This window comes from Ursus americanus, chromosome 16 (genome assembly GCF_024610735.1).
Source record: "Ursus americanus isolate L20-20 chromosome 16, mUrsAme1.1.p, whole genome shotgun sequence".
Classification (NCBI taxonomy): Eukaryota; Metazoa; Chordata; class Mammalia; order Carnivora; family Ursidae; genus Ursus; species Ursus americanus.
The window spans coordinates 44,506,030-44,525,366 of NC_142142.1; the positions used below are offsets into that span (position 1 = coordinate 44,506,030).

Genomic DNA, 19,337 nt, shown 5'->3' on the forward strand with positions numbered 1-19,337 from the left:
CAGTCGCGCCGAGCGCTGGCTTCAAGTTGTGTTGGCTCCCGTGCTTTTCTTGGGTGATTGGCCAGGATGAGATGTGAATATCAGCATTTGAGACATTGCGGTGTGTTTCAGTACTTCCACAGTCATTTCTCAGCTGTGTTCCTTTTGAAGACATCTCTGTTATGTGCTGTGGATTACACCAATCTACCCCCTGGCCTTGTGGGCTCCATTTTGAAAAGAATTTAATGCTGTGGTTATGTTATCAGATACCTTTTCTGAATAGAAGTATTTTAGTTTTGGGGCGCCTGGGTGGCACAGCGGTTAAGCGTCTGCCTTTGGCTCAGGGCGTGATCCCGGCGTTCTGGGATTGAGTCCCACATCAGGCTCCTCCACTATGAGCCTGCTTCTTCCTCTCCCACTCCCCCTGCTGTGTTCCCTCTCTCGCTGGCTGTCTCTATCTCTGTCGAATAAATAAATAAAATCTTAAAAAAAAAAAGAAGTATTTTAGTTTTAAGACATTAGAGTGGTCTAATTGATAATTGACCTTCTTTAGCCTAAACCTCATCTAATTCAGACTTGCTCTTTGAGATCTCAGATTTTACTGTGTTCCTCCTTTCTTTGGGGGCGTAATCAACCTGGTCTCTGTTCATCAAGGTGGATCAAGGTGACTCAGACCAACCCATCACTAGTTTTGGTTATTTATTTGATTGGTCTTGGCATATGAAGGCTCAGAAGGAGCTCGGAGGGTGGGCAGTGTTTACTAAGAGGTAGTAGGATAGTTGGCCACCCCCTAGGTGGGTGTAAGAGATGACATTCCTGTTTCCTTTCTAGATATTCAATGCCACAAGAGAGCTGGCTAACACGGTAGCCTATCAGTCTGTCCGCATCTTCTCCGTGTCACTCATTCAGGCAGAGCAGGAGCTGGAGGACCTTGCCCAGGTTGACTTGCAGTGGGCTAAGCCCACCTCAGGTAAGGGATTGCCGGAACGCGTGCCATCGCCTACATAATGGGTCAGTGTCCCAGGTGGGCTCCGTAATCCTGGGTTCGCTTCTGATCTATTATGATGCAACCATCCCTTTACTCATTTCTTGTTGACTCTCTACCCGACTTCTGGCGATTTCTGACGGTTGCCATTTCATGTTTCCTCCCAAGATTCCACCACTGACTGTCCCCCTTTGCTCTGGGCAGATGACGCTTCCTTGAGCTTCGCTGAACACACTGAGGCCCTTCAGCATGAGCTCTGCCAGCATCTCTCACCACAGCCTCCACGCACTTCTCCTTTTCTCTCCCTTCCTTTGTTTCTGCGTCTGAACACAACGGAGGGCTGTCCTCTCAGGGCTGCCTCTGATGCGGGCGCTCACCCCCTCCACAGCCTTCTTTTACCCTTCGAGCTCTGGTCTTCCACGCCCCTGCCCATTCAGCACAGAATCCTTATTTCCTGCCTGTTCTGTGTCAGGCTTTGTGCTGGGCCCCAAGGATACAGCAGTGAGCAGGGCAGACACAGGCTCTGCTCTCAGATTTAGCCTTTCTTTTATTCTGACAAAACTAAGGAAAACTGAACATAATAAAAACCCTTCTCATGATGCCTCACCTCTCTCCTTCGCTTTGTTAAGCTTTTCTAGAACATCTTTTGTTCTCATTCTTTGGACTGCCTTTCCGTGTGTTCATTCTTTGTAATTTGGCTTCTGCTTTCGCCTCAACAACTTGCTCACCTCAAGGCTACTGCTGTTCTCCCAGTTACACATTCTGGACACTCTAGCATTTGACACGGCTGACCGCTGCTTTTAGAAACTGCGCATTCCAGGGGTGCCTGGGGGGCTGAGTTGATTGAACGTCTGACTCTTGACTTTGGCTCAGGTCATGATATCAGGGTCCCGGGATTGATCCCCGCATTGGGCTCCGTGCTCAGCGGGGAGTCTGCTTCTCGCTCTCCCCCTCCCCCGCTGTCTCTTGTGTGTGTGCGTGTGTGATCTCTCTCTCAAATAAATAAATAAATAAATAAATAAATAAATAAATAAATAAATCTTAAAAAAAAAGAAACTGCGCATTCCTCTGTTTGCATGGTATCTCCTCTCCCTAGTTTTCCTCCTCTGACTTCTCCATCTCTCTCTTTGCTTTCTTCCATCCCTTCCTCCAAATGTGGTCCCTTGTGCTTTTTCTGATCCCTTTTCTTTTTTGTCTATACCTGCTTTACTGCTCCCATATTTTCTTTTTTTTAAAATTCGGTTAATTAATGTATAGTGTATTATTAGTTTCAGAGATAGAGTTCAGAGATTCGTCAGTTGCATGTAACACCCAGTGCTCATGACATCACGTGCCCTCCTTAACGTCCATCACCCAACCCCCTCTCCCCTCCAGCAACCCCCAGTTTGTTTCCTATGATTAAGACTCTCTTATGATTTGTCTCCCTCTCTGATTTCATCTTGTTTTATTTTTCCCTCCCTTCCCCTGTGCTCCACTGTTTCTTAAATTCCACATATGAGTGAGATCATATGATAATTGTCTTTCTCTGATTGACTTATTTCGCTTAGCATAATACCCTCCAGTTCCATCCACATTGTTGCAAATGGCAAGATTTCATATTTTTGATGCCTGAGTAGTATTCCATTGTGTGTGTGTGTGTGTGTGTGTGTGTGTGTGTGTATACCACACCACATCTTCTTTTTCCATTCATTGGTTGATGGACATCTGGGCTCTTTCCATAGTTTGGCTATTGTGGATGTTGCTGCTATAAACATTGGGGTGCACGTGCCCCTTCAGATCACTACATTCGTATCTTTAGGGTAAATCCTTAGTAGTGAAATTGCTGGGTCATAGGGTAGCTCTAGTTTCAACTTTTTGAGGAACCTCCGTACTGTTCTACACCAGCTTGCATTCCCACCAACAGTGTAAGAGGGTTCCCCTTTCTCCACATCCTCAGCAACATTGTTTCCTGTGTGTTCCCACATTTTCAAGTGTTAATTCATTCAACTAAGGTTTGAGAGCCTGCCGTGTGCTAAGCACTGTTCTAAGTGCTCCGGGGATAGCAGTGAATAAGACAGGCAAGAACACCTGATCTCATGGAGCATGCATTCTAGTGCGGGGGTACAGGAAATGAATAAGAAAATCAGTACATTATATACCAAGTGTCCAGTACTACTCAGTATCACACTATCCGAATTCTCCCTTTGAGAACTCCGAAGCTGAATCGATTTGGGTAAATTTTTGGATAAATCTTTTGGTAAATGAACTTTCCCTATGTGTTATCCTAAATTCAGGAATCAATTAGATTTGGGTAATAAATTTTACCGCTATCAGCTCCCTTTCACTCTAAAGTTGGAGAATGAATACATTTTTGGGTATCAAGATATAGGGTAGATGGTGAGCAAACTAATGAGACAAAAATACATAGATAAAATACATCAGGGAAGGGGGTGCAGTAGGACTGTTGGGGCTGGGATGGGGTTGTGGTTTCCAGTGGAGAGTGGCCATGGAGGTCCCAAATGAGAAAGGCGAGCCATTGCAGAAATTGGGGAAAAGCATAGTACAGGTCATGTCGCTCTCATATTCCAAATTTCTGCCACCTCTCCTACTGTTGTCACGTCTCTCTGACTGCAGCTGGGAAGGTTCTCTGATATTAAGGACTCAGGAGTAGATGGGAGCCGCCTGGATAATTCAGGACAGTCTTCCCGTCTCAAGATCCTCAACTCACATCTACGAAGCCCCATAACAGATCCACAGGGTGCAGGCGTTAAGGTGTGGACATCTTTGGAGCGCTATTCTGCCTTCCGCACATTCTCGGTCCCAAGCATTTTCAAGTGGCTTTCCAGCTTTCTGCTTGCTTTCCTCTAAGATGTGGTTCCCCTCTCGTCTAATCTTCCACTGTTCCCCTTCTGTGATCTAGGCTCTAGTCAGATCCTTTCAACAGTTTTCCTACTCTTCGTGCCCTTTTACATATTGTTTCTTCTGTCTAGAATGCCAGCTCGGCATCCACCACCTTTCTCCCCCTCCCCCTTATTTACCTTTTCCTTCTCCCTGCCCATCAGTGGTTCTGCCTTTATGCCAGCTACCCACCGCCTCCAACACCAGCCAGCGAACATTTACTGACTCTCCGTTAGGTTCTAGACACTGGGGATCCAGAAAGGGAAGCAGATCAGGTTCCTGCCTTGGGGTAGCTAATAGTTTAGGGGGGTAAGGGAAACACTATGCATAGAGTATTATGGAAGCACAGGGGAGGGGGGGTCAGTCTTACTAGGCTTTTCGTGATCTGCTTTTCATTCGCTCTTCTTTCTTTTGCTGTTGAAACCCCTTAGCACTTGTTTCTACCTCGAGGCACTTAACCGTATTTTGGCGTTTATTTTATCCAGCCGAATGTTTGGCTTATTCTGTAGAATATAAGAGCTATGAGGAGAGCCCCATGTCTCTCCATATCTTTTTTACTGTGTCCCAACCATCTAGAAGTGTGGTACCCAGAAGGTGCTTAGTCAGTTTGATTTCACTCGAAATTCATGTGAATTCCCGGTATTACACCGTCAACTTTTCGGACGCCAGAACTGTATTGAGTTTGGGGGTTTGGAGCCCCAAGCCAGTGACTTACATGCAGTAGGAGAACTACTGCGCTTCTGACTTCTTTTCTGTAACTTTTCCTCAACAGAGAACTTAGGCAATGGAGATTTCAAATACATGTCAGCAGTGTGCTGGCTCTTTGGACGGGACCTGTATGACGCCCTGCGGTACCCCATCGGGCTCATATCCTCCTCGTGGGGTGGGACCCCCATTGAAGCCTGGTCATCTGGAAGGTCGCTGAAAGCCTGTGGTGTTCCTACACGAGGGTAAGAAAGTATCCTGAAGTCTGGGAGAAAGATCTAGGAAATTTTGTAAGAGAGAAGGATCATGGTTTTCTCTGGGGAGTCAAGTATTTGTTGCATGTCCAAATAGGTAATTTATTCCACGAACATGTTAGGTGTTATTTTCACTGTCCTCAGCACCACGCTCGTCTGAGAATATGTCAAGAAGAAATTAGGATCCTTTTCCTTAATAATAGTATAGCTAATATTACTGAAAGCGTTCTCTCTGTTGGAGACCGTTGTCATCACTTTATATGTATTGATTCACTTAGGACTCCCAACAACTTCTAGAAGTGTAGATACTATGAACACAAATAGTATGTGGATGCAGCCGCTAAGTCTCAGGTTTAGAAACTCGTTCGTGGGGACAACTGGCAAGGGCTCTCGGCCACTGGGCTCTATTGCCCATAAGAATAAACTATCCAACAGGAAGAACAAATATACATGTAATCAAAAAAATTTATTGGATTATGAAATCCCGATGATGAAAGCACAATCAGGAAACCTGGATCCGGAAGAATATGTGGAGTGGGGGAGAAAGGAGTAGTGAGTAGAATCCTGCCACTGATACAGACACAGAGATGAACAGTACGTGAACTGCTTTCACAGACATTGTTTCATTAAATCTGGGAAGGCCCCCCGGGGGAGGATGGAGTTGAGCTCTCGGGGTAGCTCAGGTAAAGACACGCCTGTGGGGGAGGGAAGGCATTCAGCTCTGGAACTGAGAGAATGGCCTGGGTAGCGTGGGTGGAATCTAAAGCCAGGCTTCCCAGATCTCGGGACAGGAAGGGACGCCACCAAGTGTGTGGGCAAGTGGGCATTCTCGTATACGGCTGCCATGAGGATAAACTCAGATATGCATTTTACAGAGAACTTTAGGAATGTGTTCAAAGCCTTGAAAAAATATGCCCTTTGACCCACCAATTTCATTTCTGGGAGTTTATCTTAAGGACACAATTAAGCTTATATGCAATGATTTTTAGCTATAAGAAAGATAAGCGGAAAGCTTTAGAGAAATCCGAGTGTCCATCCACTGAGACCCAGTTAAATAAATTGTCTGCACGAGACACTCATAATAAAACACTCCCCTTCTCCGGTTTTAGTGACCTTCTCTGGAAACTGGGATGTCCCCCTCTGGATTCAGAGAAAGCTGACTGATACACTTATCCCGGGAAGAACCTGGATAGATATGAAAGTTGGAGGCTGTTCACCTGTTTTCATGTGAAACAGAGTGGTTCAGTCTGATTCAGTGTTGCTTTCATCAGTTTACCCCAAGCAAAAGCTGGACGGACACCCAGTTTTGGGATCATCATGTGATCTGTCACTAGCTCTTGTGACACTTGTGAATCTTATCAATTGCAGGTTCACTCAGTCTAATTCTGTGACTGGTCCCAGTAAGTACTCTGTTCTCTGGAATGCCATGATCCATCCGCTGCACAATATGAGTCTGAAAGGGGTGATATGGTACCAGGGTGAGTGCTCATTCTGCTATTTTCTCCATGGTATCAGTTAGCTTTTGCTGCATGACCAGCCACCCCAGAACTGCGTGGCTTAAGACAATAATAATTTTATCTGTCCCACCACTCGGTGGGTTATTAGGGTAGTTTTCCTGTATAGACTGCTTTGGTTAATTTCTGTTGGGGTCTCTGATGTGTCTTTGGCCGCCTGGCAGGTGTCTGGTGCCCGGATGACCTAGGATGGCCTCTCCCTCCTATCTGTTTTTTTTTTTTTTTAAAGATTTTATTTATTTATTCGACAGAGAGAGAGACAGCCAGCGGGAGAGGGAACACAAGCAGGGGGAGTGGGAGAGGAAGAAGCAGGCTCACAGCGGAGGAGCCTGATGTGGGACTCGATCCCATAATGCCGGGATCACGCCCTGAGCCGAAGGCAGACGCTCAACCGCTGTGCCACCCAGGCGCCCCTCTCCCTCCTATCTGTTGACCGCTAGGGCACCATGGTCTCAAGCGGCCTCTCAGCCTTGAGCACGTTAGTTCAGACTTCTTGATCATTGACCTAACAGTCTCAGGGTTCCCAGTGCATCAAGAGAGAGCGGAGCCTGAAGCTGAAGCACTTTGCAAGTCTCTGCTTGCCTTCCGTTTGCTGAGGGCCCCTTTGCCAGTGCATGTCACAAGGCCGGTCCAGAGGGACTGCAGGAAGGCCCACTCCCGAAGGGCATGGGTGGAGGTTGGCGAGCAATGTGCAGCCGTGTTTGCATCCACCCCCAGCCTCTCTCACAATCTGGACTGTTTTTAGGGGAGTCCAACGTGAATTTTAACAGGGACCTGTACAATTGCACATTCCCTGCACTCATTGAAGACTGGCGCCAGACCTTCCACCGTGGCTCCCAGGGGCAGACAGAGCGTTTCTTCCCGTTTGGGTTTGTCCAGGTATGTGTTGGGAGGAAGAAGGTTCGGGGCAATGGTGTGGGGGTGTGCTGTGGAGGTCTCTTGCCTGGAATCCGTATTCTTTTTTTTTTTTTTTGCACTCATAGTCTGCTGGTCAAGAACTGAGTGTAAGACTTAATTCATCTCAGTTCATTGATGGGACAAGCGCATCTGCAATAAAAGGTTAATAAGTGACTAACACTTCTTATTAATAAAAGAATACATGTTCATTAAAGATATTTAAGAGATAAGCAAAAAGAAGTGGAAACATTTCTAATTCCCCAGTCCTGGCAGGAGCTGACCTCTTCGGCTCACGTGTGTCTGCAATGGCGTCCGTACGGTAATACTGTACCATAGCATAGTTCTGCTCTTAATGTCGTATTGTGAGCAGTTTTTCATGCCAATAAGTATTAATCTTGAGCGCAACTCATAATGATTGTGCTCTCTGTCCGGAGCAGCCTTTCTCTCCCACACTTTCCTAGCCAACTTCATCCTTTAGACCTCAGCCTAGGTATCAGGTTAGGAAGCCTTCTTTGAGTATTCAACATCTGGGGTAGGTACCTCCATTCCCCAGACAGGTGATCTCTTAGCACCCTCTCCTTCCCCATGTTACTTGCATGTCAGTTGCGCAGATGACCACATTTTCCTGGATCACATTTACATCCCAGGACCAAACTGGTCAGCAGTCGTTAGATATGGCCTAACATGCAAATGAAAAAAAAATACCAAGAGAAATCATACTTTTAATTAGTGGCAACTAGTTGGAAAGATTCTGCTCTCCTCCTCGCCGAAAAGGAATAAATGTAATTAGCCAAGTTCCTAATGACGTTGCCTCACCTGTTCCTATGGCCCGTCCAAGACCTAGACGTTTTAGCAGGGTGTCATTCTGACTTGCCTGGAATATAGGACATAAAACACGTAAGGTGTTAGAAAAACAGGGCCCGACTCACAGCATAAGAACGGAATAGGCTTTAATATTTGAATTGGCCACACATGCGTGCAGCCGTCTGGCTCTGCGTGGCCCACGGATACCTCCCGCTCACCGTGCTCACATCTCCCCCATCCTGTCCTGTTTCACCATACCTTTTTTTGGAGAAAGATTTTTATAGACCTTCTTTCTACTTATAATTACTTTACAACCATGTTCTTTCTCTTCTCTCACATTTGTTTTGACTTTGAAACAAGATGATTCTACTCATTATTATCAAAATAGCAAGCCCTGTCATCAGTTCTGCGTTTCTGTTGGTGGAAACTCCATTTGGACTTTTGAGGTTCTTTTTTTGTCTTTGCTGTGTAGATGGTGATTTGAATGTGACTTCAGCCAATTCCAACCATGTGTTGTATGCTTATTATATGCCCTGAACTGTGTGAGGTGCTAGAAATAGAGCGTGAATCAGAGAGACCTGGTCCTTGCACTTACGCCTTTCCATTTACTGAGACTAAGTCCCTTTGTCTCATGGCTTTAACTGATCATCATCGACAAAAATCTGTTGGTTGCTTGTTGAAAACTGGGAATGCAAACATCTACCTTCACAGGGAGATATCAAATCTGACAAAATAACGGTTCAGCACATGGATCTGGAGCTAGTCTGCTTGGATTCAAATCCAGCTGTGACTCTTCTCTAGCTATGTGACTTTTTTTTTTTATAGAGATTTTGTTTATTTATTTGACAGAGAAAGAGCAGAAGCAGGGGGAGGTGGAGAGGGAGAAGCAGGCTCCCCACTAAGCAGAGAGCCCGAAGCGGGGCTCGATCCTAGGACCCTGGGATCATGACCTGACCTGAAGGCAGATGCTTAACTGACTGAGCCACGCAGGTGCCCCTAGCTATGTGATTTTGAACCAGATGTTGAATAGGGGGATTATTATTTAAAGTATTATTTTTATTATTATCTTCTTTATTATTTAAAGATTATGTGAGTTAATCCATATAAAGCCTGGCACAGGTGATGTGAGGAGTCAGAAAAACTGGAGGGACAGTTGGTCTGCAAAGAAAGATGAATTGGTTTATGGAGGTGTTGAGTTTGAAATGATGGTCGCAATAACGAGAGCAGTTAGAGACATAGGACCGGAGCTCAGCGGAGTTAGACACATGGATCAGAGAGTTGTTATTAGGGAGGTGATCTGGAGCGTGGGAGGGAAGGAAGAGCTGGAGGCTAGGGAGTCCCTAGAGTGTGCCTTTGTACAAAGGGTCTGGAGGACCAGGGCAGTGTGCTACTGTGAAGTCCTCTGAGTGCGGCCACTTTTACATTCTTTGGCGATCATATGCCTTCGTTAGGAGCAGTATTTCTACTAATCACTGTGGGAGGCTGAACAGCACCCAAGTAGATGTCAGAGCAGGGAAAACAAGAATTTCATTTGGGTATGGAGGATGCTGGTGCCTCCGTGTGGCCGCTCTGGAGTAGTGCAGGCCGTGGAACTGTTGGATTGCCGCAGGAATTCTCCCCACGCTGCCATTTTGAAACCGCTTGCTTGTCTGGAGTGGCTGCGTTTAGCATTTCTCCCTCTGGTGCTTCGGGCTGGTACTTACCCTAGACTCTTTCTGGCAGCTTTGTTGCTGTGATCCTCATCGTGACCCCGGCCGGTGACCATGGTTCCGCTCTCAGTCTTCTGAGTGCTGTGTGGGAAGAAGGAGGGTCACTCACTGGGTCTTTTCACGAAGTTCCTTTGTGAGGCTTCAGCGCCTTTTATCATTTCATATGTTCAAGCACATTTGCCTAAGAGATTTTCAGAAGAGAACTGGAAATGTCCCCTTAGTGCCAGATCGTGTCCTTTCTACTACCATTGCCACCTCTCCAGGGTTTCCCGAGGATTTTCTAGTCTTTCTGGAACAGGTCAAGAAGCAGAAAACTTCCTGTGTTCAAAGCTTCATTTGTGGCCACATTTGTGGGGATGATCTGAGGTATTTGCTGGCTCCGGGAGTGAGAAGGTGGGGGTGGGGGGAGCAGTCTCTTCATAATGTAGCTCCTCTGATGGGGACAGAAATTTTCACATGGAGCCCAAAGACAGCGTGGTTGCTCGCCCAGACGTCTCCCAGCTTGTAGTCTGACTTACTGTCAGATCACGGTTGTGAAAGAGGGATAACAGGTTGATGCCTCTCACTGGCTGGACTGGAGCGAAGAATAAGGCGCAGACTAAATCGGAGAACAGGGTGATATAAATAGCAGAGAAGTAAGGGAGGAAGGGTGGGACCACGTGCTTCAGCGTAATATTAGAGAATGTCCCTGGGAGCCTCTGTCCTCTGCGGGAGTAGGAGTCTGTCAGTTTTAAGTCCAGATGAAAGTGTTTACTCGGGATGTCGCAGTCAGACAGCCTCTTACTCCCTTTACCGCTCCTGCGCTAGTCTGAGATGCCGTCCTCTCCTCCTCCAAGTCTTGCCTCCTCACTGGTCTTCCCGCTTCCACCTTTTCTCCCTTTTAGGATAGTCTCAACATTTCAGTGACAGTGAGCCTTTGAAATGTAAGCCACAGCAGAAGGCTCCAGTGGTTCCTCCCTATGAGTGAGGTCAGCAAAGTGACCTGCCTTACTGCCTGACTTTAAGCACACCGGGCATACCCTGCCCTAGGGCCGGCCATTTTCCTTTCCTTCTGCCTGGAAAGTTCTTTCCTCGGTATATTAGTTTTCTATTGCTGCATAAAAACTTACTGCATATTTAGCACCTTAAAAGAATGCTGCACACGTTTCTTATCTCACAGTTTGTGTGGGTGAGGAGTCTGGCATGCCTGGCTTAGTTGCGTCCTCCGCTCGGGGCTGCAGTGAGGGTGTGGGACAGAGCTGGGGGTCTCAGCTGAGGCTTGGGGCTGTCTTCCAAGCTCAGGTGGCTCTTGGTAGAATTCGTTTCCTTGAAGCTCTAGGATTCACGGCAGCTGACTTCTTGAAGGCCAGCAGGAGAGAGTCTCTGAGTTCTCCACCCTCTTTTAAAGGCTTCGCTCACTGAGTTGGGCTCTCCACCTACTCTTCCTTTGGTTATCTTGAAGTCAGCTGATAAAGGACCTTACCTACATCTGCAGAATTCCAAGCAGATAACCAGGTGTTACAGCTTCTGAGTGATGGGTGCTGTCCTTTCTCTGGGTCCCATCCTCTGCCTGCTTCTGTCATTTTGTCTTTTAGGTTGTCTAAACCTATTCTTGCCCATCCCATTCCTGCTGCTCTCCTAGGTCAGGCCTTTCTCTTATGTTCTAGAATATTCTAATAGCTTTTGAACCAATCAGTCTCTCTGCTTTTGGGCTCTTTTCTTCACAGAATCATTTACATGATCACTAGATTAATCCTTTGAAATAGTCCTTTTATCAGGTCAACAATTTCAGTGACTCTGTAATTTCTAAATTGAAGTGAAATTCACATAATATAAAATTAACCATTTTAAAGCATTCGGTTCAGTGGTATTAGCACATTCACAATGTTCTGCAACCATCACCTCTATACTGATTCCCTATTGCTTGTGGGTTAAGTATAAACTCTGTCCAAACACTTGCCTCACTGTATTTCCAACCTGTCTTTCCGACATAAACCCTCCAGTTCAGCTTGATTACTCTCTCTCGCTCTCAGAATTGACTTTCTCCTTCCACCTTTGCATAGTATAAGGTTCTAACATGCCCTGTTTGTAGTGATTGCTCATATTTTTGGGGCCCACCCATTTTTTTTTTACATATTCTTTTTTTTTTTTTAAGATTTTATTTATTTATTTGACAGAGACAGAGACAGCCAGCGAGAGAGGGAACACAAGCAGGGGGAGTGGGAGAGGAAGAAGCAGGCTCATATCGGAGGAGCCTGATGTGGGGCTCGATTTCATAACGCCGGGATCACGCCCTGAGCCGAAGGCAGACGCTTAACCGCTGTGCCACCCAGGCGCCCCCCCCTTTTTTTTTTTTTACATATTCTGAGGCCATGCTGTCTTATAACAATAAGCTTTGTTCTAATGCAGAGTCCATGCTGTCTGTGCCTCTGATGTAGCATTTAATCCATGCTGTTTTATACTATTGTTTATTAACATTTCTTACGTGCAGGTCTATCCCCTCAATGAAGCTGTGAAGTACTTGTACCAGTAGCTATTGCTTTGTAACAAATCGCCTCAAAACTCCATGGCTTAACATAACCTGTGTGGGTAGCTGGGGGCTGGCTGACCTTGGCTGAGCTCCACCGAACTCTTTCATATCTCTGTGGGCCAGTGGCAGGGGTGGGGCAGAGCGGGGTGGGGTGGGGGCTCTCACTTGGACTTGGCTGGAGTGGGTTAGATGAGGAAGCTCCATCCCACAGTGCTCATCCTTCTGCAGAGAGCTGTGGGCTAGCCCAGGCAGGTCATTCTCCTGACAGCAGAAATGTGAAGGAGCACGTGGAACCACATGGGTCTCTGGAACTGGCACGTCGTAACTTCTGTTTCAGTCTAGTGACCAAAGCAAACCCGGAGCTGAGCTTAGAAAGCGGTGGGGATATACACTCTTTCTCTTTCTGGGAGAAACCACAAAGCCAGATGGCAGGAAGCTGTGGGTGCAGGAAGGGGTGAAGAATTGGGGTCTTTGATGCAATTTACCACGTGCTCATGGGCAGATTCCTCTCAGCTTCCCGATAGCGCCTAAATCTATGGATAGATGTATCGGTTACCTGTGGCTTTGTAACAAACAACCCCAGTACTTAGTGCCTTTAAAACGTCAGCCATTGTATTTGCTCATGATGCCATGGGTTGGCCGGCAGGGCTCAGCTGGTCCGGCTCAGCTGTGCTCGGTGCGACGGCAGCCCGGCTTGCTCCTGTGGCTGCAGTTTGAGCTGAAGGCTCGAGTGTTCACTTGACCGGCCTCTCGGCTGAGCCTGTGGGCACATTTACCCCGCTCTCTCCTAAGGCTCTTCCGATTTCCAAGGCCCCCATCTCCCTGTAATTCCTCCAGCAGGGTAGCTGGTCTGTTTTCACCTGGCCATTTCCAGGTTCCAAGAGAAAGAAATGAGAAGGCAAGTGTGCGCGGGGCACTGGCCAGAAGCTATGCATCACTTCTGCGTTCTGGCCCGAGAACATCACAGCCTTAGCCCAGATTCAGTGGGAGAAGAAATAGACTCCACCTGTTGACGAGAGGGGCGGCACAGACACACTGGTGTGTGGGTGAGGGGCATTCAGCCGCCACCGTACGCAGCTCACGAAATCCTTGTTGAATGAGCATTTGAATGAACGAATGAAGCAGAAGCAGTTGGCTTATGAAGAAGACTCTAGGACAGGATTCTGATGTGACGTTCTCTACTTTCTAGTTATCTTCCTATCTGTCTGCAACCTCAGATGACACATTTCCCGAGATCCGTTGGCATCAAACAGCAGACTTTGGCTTTGTCCCCAATGCGAGGATGCCCAGCACGTTCATGGCGGTAGCAATGGATCTCTGTGATAGGAAGTCACCTTTTGGCAGGTACAGCTGCTTCTTGGGCTTTGCTTGAACAGTACTGTCTGTTCTTTGTCTGTGGCCTTCACTTTGACGTTCACCTGTGAGGGGCAGAGAGTGGGTGATCTAAGGACAGACCTTCGGGACAGTATCTATTAATCATTTACGCTGGCATGTGCCACACTAGCTAAAACCCTCAACATCTCAGCGCCATGATGCAACAGCATTTTACTTCTTGTTCACACCACATGCTCCAGAGAAGGTCCACAGAGGTCACCAGAGAGGTTTTGCTCTAGAGTCATTCACAGACCCAGAGTGACGGAGATTCCAAGTTGATCTGTGCTTCCTGTCACCTTCCAGTCTCACCGTGAGGATGAAAGTAACTTCTGCCCCGATTGCATTGGCCAGAGCAGGTCATGTGGCTCTGCCCGGCTCAGCGAGAGCAGGAAATGGAATTCTTCCCCGAACGCAGAGTGGGGGTAATGGGATATCTGGGAACGGCTCCAGTGACGACCACACGCTAGCTGTGGGATACAAGGGGATTTGAAATGAAATGGGGCCCAACATGTAGTGTTTGGTTTATAGTAGGAACTTGAACAAATATTTATTTTTGAACAAATGTAGATTGATTGAATGAATAGAACCTGGAGGGTACCGAGTAATGAACAGTGGTTTCAGATGAAACATAGGACTTTCAGTGGCTAGAATAATTTTGAGTTAGCTCTCCTCCAGTGCCTTTCCCCCCTCCCTCAGGGTCTTCCTTCTAAGGTCCTTCCTTCTAAGTCATCTGCTTTTTCAAGGTCTCTAACCCATAGGAGGCCCAGAGCCCCGTTTATGGTCACCACTCACCATGTCCCCTAACCTGACAAGCCGCTGATCACTGGCCATTAGATTCAGTCAGCTTGATTCCTACCTTCCTAAAGGGGGCTTTGTGTAATCCTTTTTTTTTTTTTTTTTTTTAAAGTGTGGTTACTGTTGAGCTCAAACCCGAAGTTCTCTACTTGTTCTTTATCCTGTAGCATCCACCCTCGAGACAAACAGACGGTGGCCTACAGGCTGCACTTGGGGGCCCGGGCTGTGGCTTATGGTGAGAAGTTGATCTTTCAAGGACCGCTGCCTGAGAACGTGGAACTCTTGGCCGACAGGGGGCTGCTCAACCTCACGTATTCGCAGGACATCCAGGTGCAGAGGCAGGACAAGATATTTGAGGTGAGAAGACTAGTTGAAACAGTAGGGTTCATCCTGTGTGGGGAGTCAGGCTTTTCTCCGCACCGAGGCCCAACTCTTTAACTGTAACGTTTCTGGGAGGCGGAGCTTGGTTTTTAGCAGGGCGGAGTTTATGTCAGAGGGCGGACTGAGTAGCTAATAAGTCTTTCCCTTAGTGGCAGTTTTGACGGGACAATCAAGGAAAGGAATTCACGTTAAAATACTCCTTTTGTGTTTTCGCTCTGGCGAGGGCCTGGGGCTTTATTTGTAGGTTACCTATTGAAAAATTCCTTACTCCCGAGTATTTCCCCCAACCTTGGATGTCTTATTAGGCCACACTATCCCAAATTCTGATATTCTTTTGAGTTCAGTGTCTCCTTTGAGAGGCTTAGCTTGCGGATTTGTAACTCAGTGTGAATTAATGTAATGAAACTGCTTTCTTCTCGTACCCAGTGAGGCTCATTCTGCTGTGGGACTAGGGCTAAGAATTAAAGAGCTGTTGGACGGGTCTTGTACAGTTGGAAACATGCAGATGAGTGTCTCTGGGAACCAGGAGGCCATCAGGCTGGATGGGGGGGGGCGGTGTTTGAAAAGAGGGCACTGGAGAGAATGAGAGAATATGAAAGACAGACACTAATTCACACGAGTTTATCTAGGGCTGCTCCCCCTTGAGTCCCAGCTACAACATCCCCTGGCCTAGGTGCTCGGGCAGCACTTACCCCCCTGAGCTTCTTTGGACACTGGGTCTGAGGCCATCTAGCTCCCCAGAAGTCTCCATGCTGAGTTCGGCTGTCCCCTGTAGTCAGTTGCTGGCGGTGTGCCTGTCGTCTGGACCTGGAATCCTAGTTGGGAGCAGGACAGAATTTCAGCTGGGGGTACTGGATAATTTATGTCCCCTTCCTTGGATTGCTTTCTGGTTGGAGAAAGGCTTATTATCCACGGTCCCTTTGTGCCCTTTCCTCGTTCCCTGGCTCCTGTGGGAGGGCCAGCGTGCTCGCGGCAGCTGGACCGCTCCACTGGCTCACTTCCTGCCTGCTTGGCCATCTGGTCGGAAGGATCACAGCAAGGGTGTTCAGGGGAGCCTTCGCCAATGCTCTAATTATGCCTCCTTGTCTCCCTCAGTCATTGAATGGTTTGTTTTTTGATTTATTTTATCACATGAGCATTTCTCATCACACTTTGACTGTGTTGACCAGACCCAACCCGGACTCAGGTTTGTTCTGGTTATGGTGGGAAATGGACCCTTGGCTAAGCGTGGCACCTTCTCTCCCTCCTAGTCTCTCTAATGAGCAGTTCCCAGTCTCTTGGGATAGCCTGGCTGACCTAACCATTCCGACGCTGTGATTCTCTTACTAGATCTCCTGTTGCAGTGACCATCAGTGCAAGTGGCTCCCAGCTCCCATGGACGCCTTCTCAGCTCAGACCCTGGCCCTGAATATCCGTTCTTGCCGTGGCGCTCTGGCTGCTGTTCGCTACGCCTGGACCACGTGGCCTTGTGAATATAAGCAGTGCCCCCTGTACCACCCCAGCAGCACCCTGCCGGCTCCTCCCTTCATTGCTTTCATGACAGACCGGAAGCCCGGCGAGCACAGCAAGCTAGCTGGTGACATAGTGGCGTTATGATCCTATCTTGGACTTAAGTGTGGGTCCTGTAGATTTGGGCATTTAGGTGTTGAAGTGATGATGACAACTATTGCTTTTAAAGGCAACTAATAGAAAAGCCGCCCTGGCCAGCTCCCAGCCAGCACATGGCTGTTTCTAGATTCTGAATAGGAGATGAGCCAGTGCTGGCAGGCAAACGAGACGCTTGCCTTTTGTCCCCTAGCCAGCCTAGGTGTCTTACTGGACTAATTCCCAGCTACAAACAAATGAAGCCCCGGTGTCATTCACCTCCCTTGTGCAGAGTGCGAGGTGTCACACTTTTGTCACCTTACGTGCAGTGTTGTGGAAACACAGTTGGAAGAGATTTGAAGGCTCATATTTATGTGTTCTTTACAAAATCTGGCAAGTGGTTACTGAATCTCTGTATAAAGTTTCTAAACTTCCCAACGGTTTTTCCTTATGTGGAACTGAACTCTTTCTAGCCCTATTTGTGTTCTCTCCTAAGCCAAAAACAGTTCTGTTCCTTCGTCTAAATGATGATGTGACTGTTTGAAAGCAACCGGCCCCGTGCGCAGGCATGTGGGGAGGCGCGGAGGGGCTGCCCGAGGGAGGCGGCGATGGGGGCGCTGGTAGCAGCCCAGGAAGGCGCGCGGGCGGGAACGGGTGGGGGAGTCACGGGCTCCCGCAACATGAGGACCCAGGTCACCGAGAAGCAAACCGGTTCAGTATAAATCTCAGGCTTTTTAAGCTAAGAGGTTTACCTATAAAAAGGATAACCCAGATGGAAGAAAAAGGAGGCTGAAAATAAAGCTCCACGATAAGCATTTAGAAAAATAATCCAGATGGGACAAATGTGAAAGCGAACTCTGTGGACGGTTAAGAATCATAATGCGTTTATTGGTTGATTAAAAACAGCTAACAGCACTTGATAATTGTGGCGTCTATTGGAATTTGGAAATAAAAGTATAATCATTAGTGGCACGTATACATTTATAGCCCATCCAAACTGGGTGAGGAACAGGTTTGTAGGTTGTCTTTGAAGCATGAGTAGCTTCCGCTCCCTTAATGGGGAAAAGAACTAAAGCAAGAAGCACCTGACCCGGAGGGGCCCCGGGGTGGCTCTGGGCATCCGGGATAGTCAGTGCCAGGATTCATTTCGTAAAAAACCAACACAACTATGCAGCCTGCAAGGCATTTTGGCTCCTCTGAGGACTTCCTAGTGGACAGTTAACTCCCCACACCCGTACTTTGACCTCATATGCATCTGACCTGGGGGGAACCATGAACCTAGGAATGGACTCCTGAGAAAAAGTAAATCTACTCGCCCCTCTGCCAACACATGTGCACACAGGGGCTGTTCTAATTTGCAGGTGGCTCGACGTGGGCAGGACCCCTATGCCCAGCCTCCTTTCTCCTCCAGTAACCGAATGCAACACAGGGGGAAAACTAGCTTCAGGTAGTAGATAAATTAATGAGAAGTCACGTGAAACTTCATTTTTAATGGCTGAATAATTTAAAACATTCTGCGGGAATTCAGTTTATTTTCCAAATGAAAATAACTCTTTTGTATTTGAAAAGTTAAATTTATAATTATTGTAGATTTGGACACTAACAAAAAGAATAAACAAGTAAGAATCACCCCAAAATTCATCATTTGGCAAAAAACATTTAATATTTTGGTAAACATTCCCTTGATTTGCTTGGGTTGTATTTTACACACTACACATCATATTATAATGTTTTTGACTTACTCTAGTAAAATAATTTCCCTGTGTAAATTGAATATAACTTAAGGGTTTCAGTCTGTGGGAGCCCCCTACTTTATTTAACCCATTTTCCCTTAGTGGACATAGAGATTTTCTCCGACTTTTCCGTTATAATGAATACTGCGATGAATGTTACATGCAAACATCATAGCGCACTTACCTCCTCAGGATCCTTCACGTGGAGGAACAGTTCTAAGGAAAATATGTTTAAAATTTTGGTACCTACAGCTTCACTCTTCTGAAGGGTCCATGGTTTACAGTCCCACCACGGTATAGTGCTGTTTAGCCTCGCTCCCACTGACACTGGATATCGTCAAATTTAAATCTTTAACAATCCAATAGATGAAAAGATGTCTTAAGTATACTGGGGGGGGGGGTCAAGTTTTTAAAAATGATCTGTAGTAAAAACATTTTATATTTGTTCCATGTACCCCTTTCGTGTGAATGCATGTGATTTTTATATAAATACACATATACACACTATAGCTGAAATCCAGATTTCAGCGTTTTGACATGTGATGCCTTCTACTAAGTTCTAATTGTTTTATTTAATTTAAAAAATAGAGGTCTTGACTCCCTCAGCTTGGGAACAACCAATGGGTTGAGATCTGTAGTTTGACCACCACTCCTTTGGGAAAGTGACGAAGTAGATACACTTATTAAAGCAAACAGCATGATAACTTATTTAAAAAAATTTTGAATGTCTTTCTTAAAGACACACTTTTATGTGTTTTACTCAGACTGCACTAGAAGATATTTGCTCTATGTTGAAGCAGTAGCTGTCATTTCTGCGAAGTGCGCGTGTCCAGCCAACTCAGGCAGCGAGAAAAGGAAAACATGAAAGCATTAACAGCTTTGAGTCATCCCCTTTAAACCCCTGGCTTGCTGTTACCCCAATTTTTTTTGTATTGTAAAAGCTACAGAAACTTATAAAAAGACCATAGTTAAGAGTCATAAAGTTAACAGCGGTTAGTTTCGGATACTTGAGTGGCCAGTGCGCTGTGCTCCCAACGCGGCCATCCGACCCCTCCCTCCGCTGGTACATCCACTCCTGGGAAACAAGATCCCCCCGTCAGCAGCTAGGAACTGCGGTACTGTGACGCCTGTCACCGCTCCTTCCCCGTTCTTCCCGTTCTGGGGTCCTTCCGTGGCTTCCTTCCGGCTGGCCCGGGTACCTGGCTGGGCGGCTAGCAAGGGCAGCCCACATGGTTCT

General features: G+C 46.9%; 1 protein-coding gene across 1 annotated transcript in view; it reads left to right on the forward strand.

Annotated features, from left to right (window-relative positions):
- SIAE (sialic acid acetylesterase) overlaps positions 1 to 17,282 on the forward strand; it is a 37,786-nt gene extending 20,504 nt beyond the window's left edge. The window contains exons 4-10 of the mRNA XM_045798033.2: positions 811 to 949; positions 4,614 to 4,791; positions 6,169 to 6,278; positions 7,060 to 7,193; positions 13,423 to 13,577; positions 14,570 to 14,759; positions 16,113 to 17,282. Coding sequence (XP_045653989.2) covers positions 811 to 949; positions 4,614 to 4,791; positions 6,169 to 6,278; positions 7,060 to 7,193; positions 13,423 to 13,577; positions 14,570 to 14,759; positions 16,113 to 16,379 — 1,173 coding nt within the window. The 3' untranslated portion in view covers positions 16,380 to 17,282. The remainder of the gene's footprint in view (positions 1 to 810; positions 950 to 4,613; positions 4,792 to 6,168; positions 6,279 to 7,059; positions 7,194 to 13,422; positions 13,578 to 14,569; positions 14,760 to 16,112) is intronic.
- Positions 17,283 to 19,337: the final 2,055 nt, after the last annotated feature.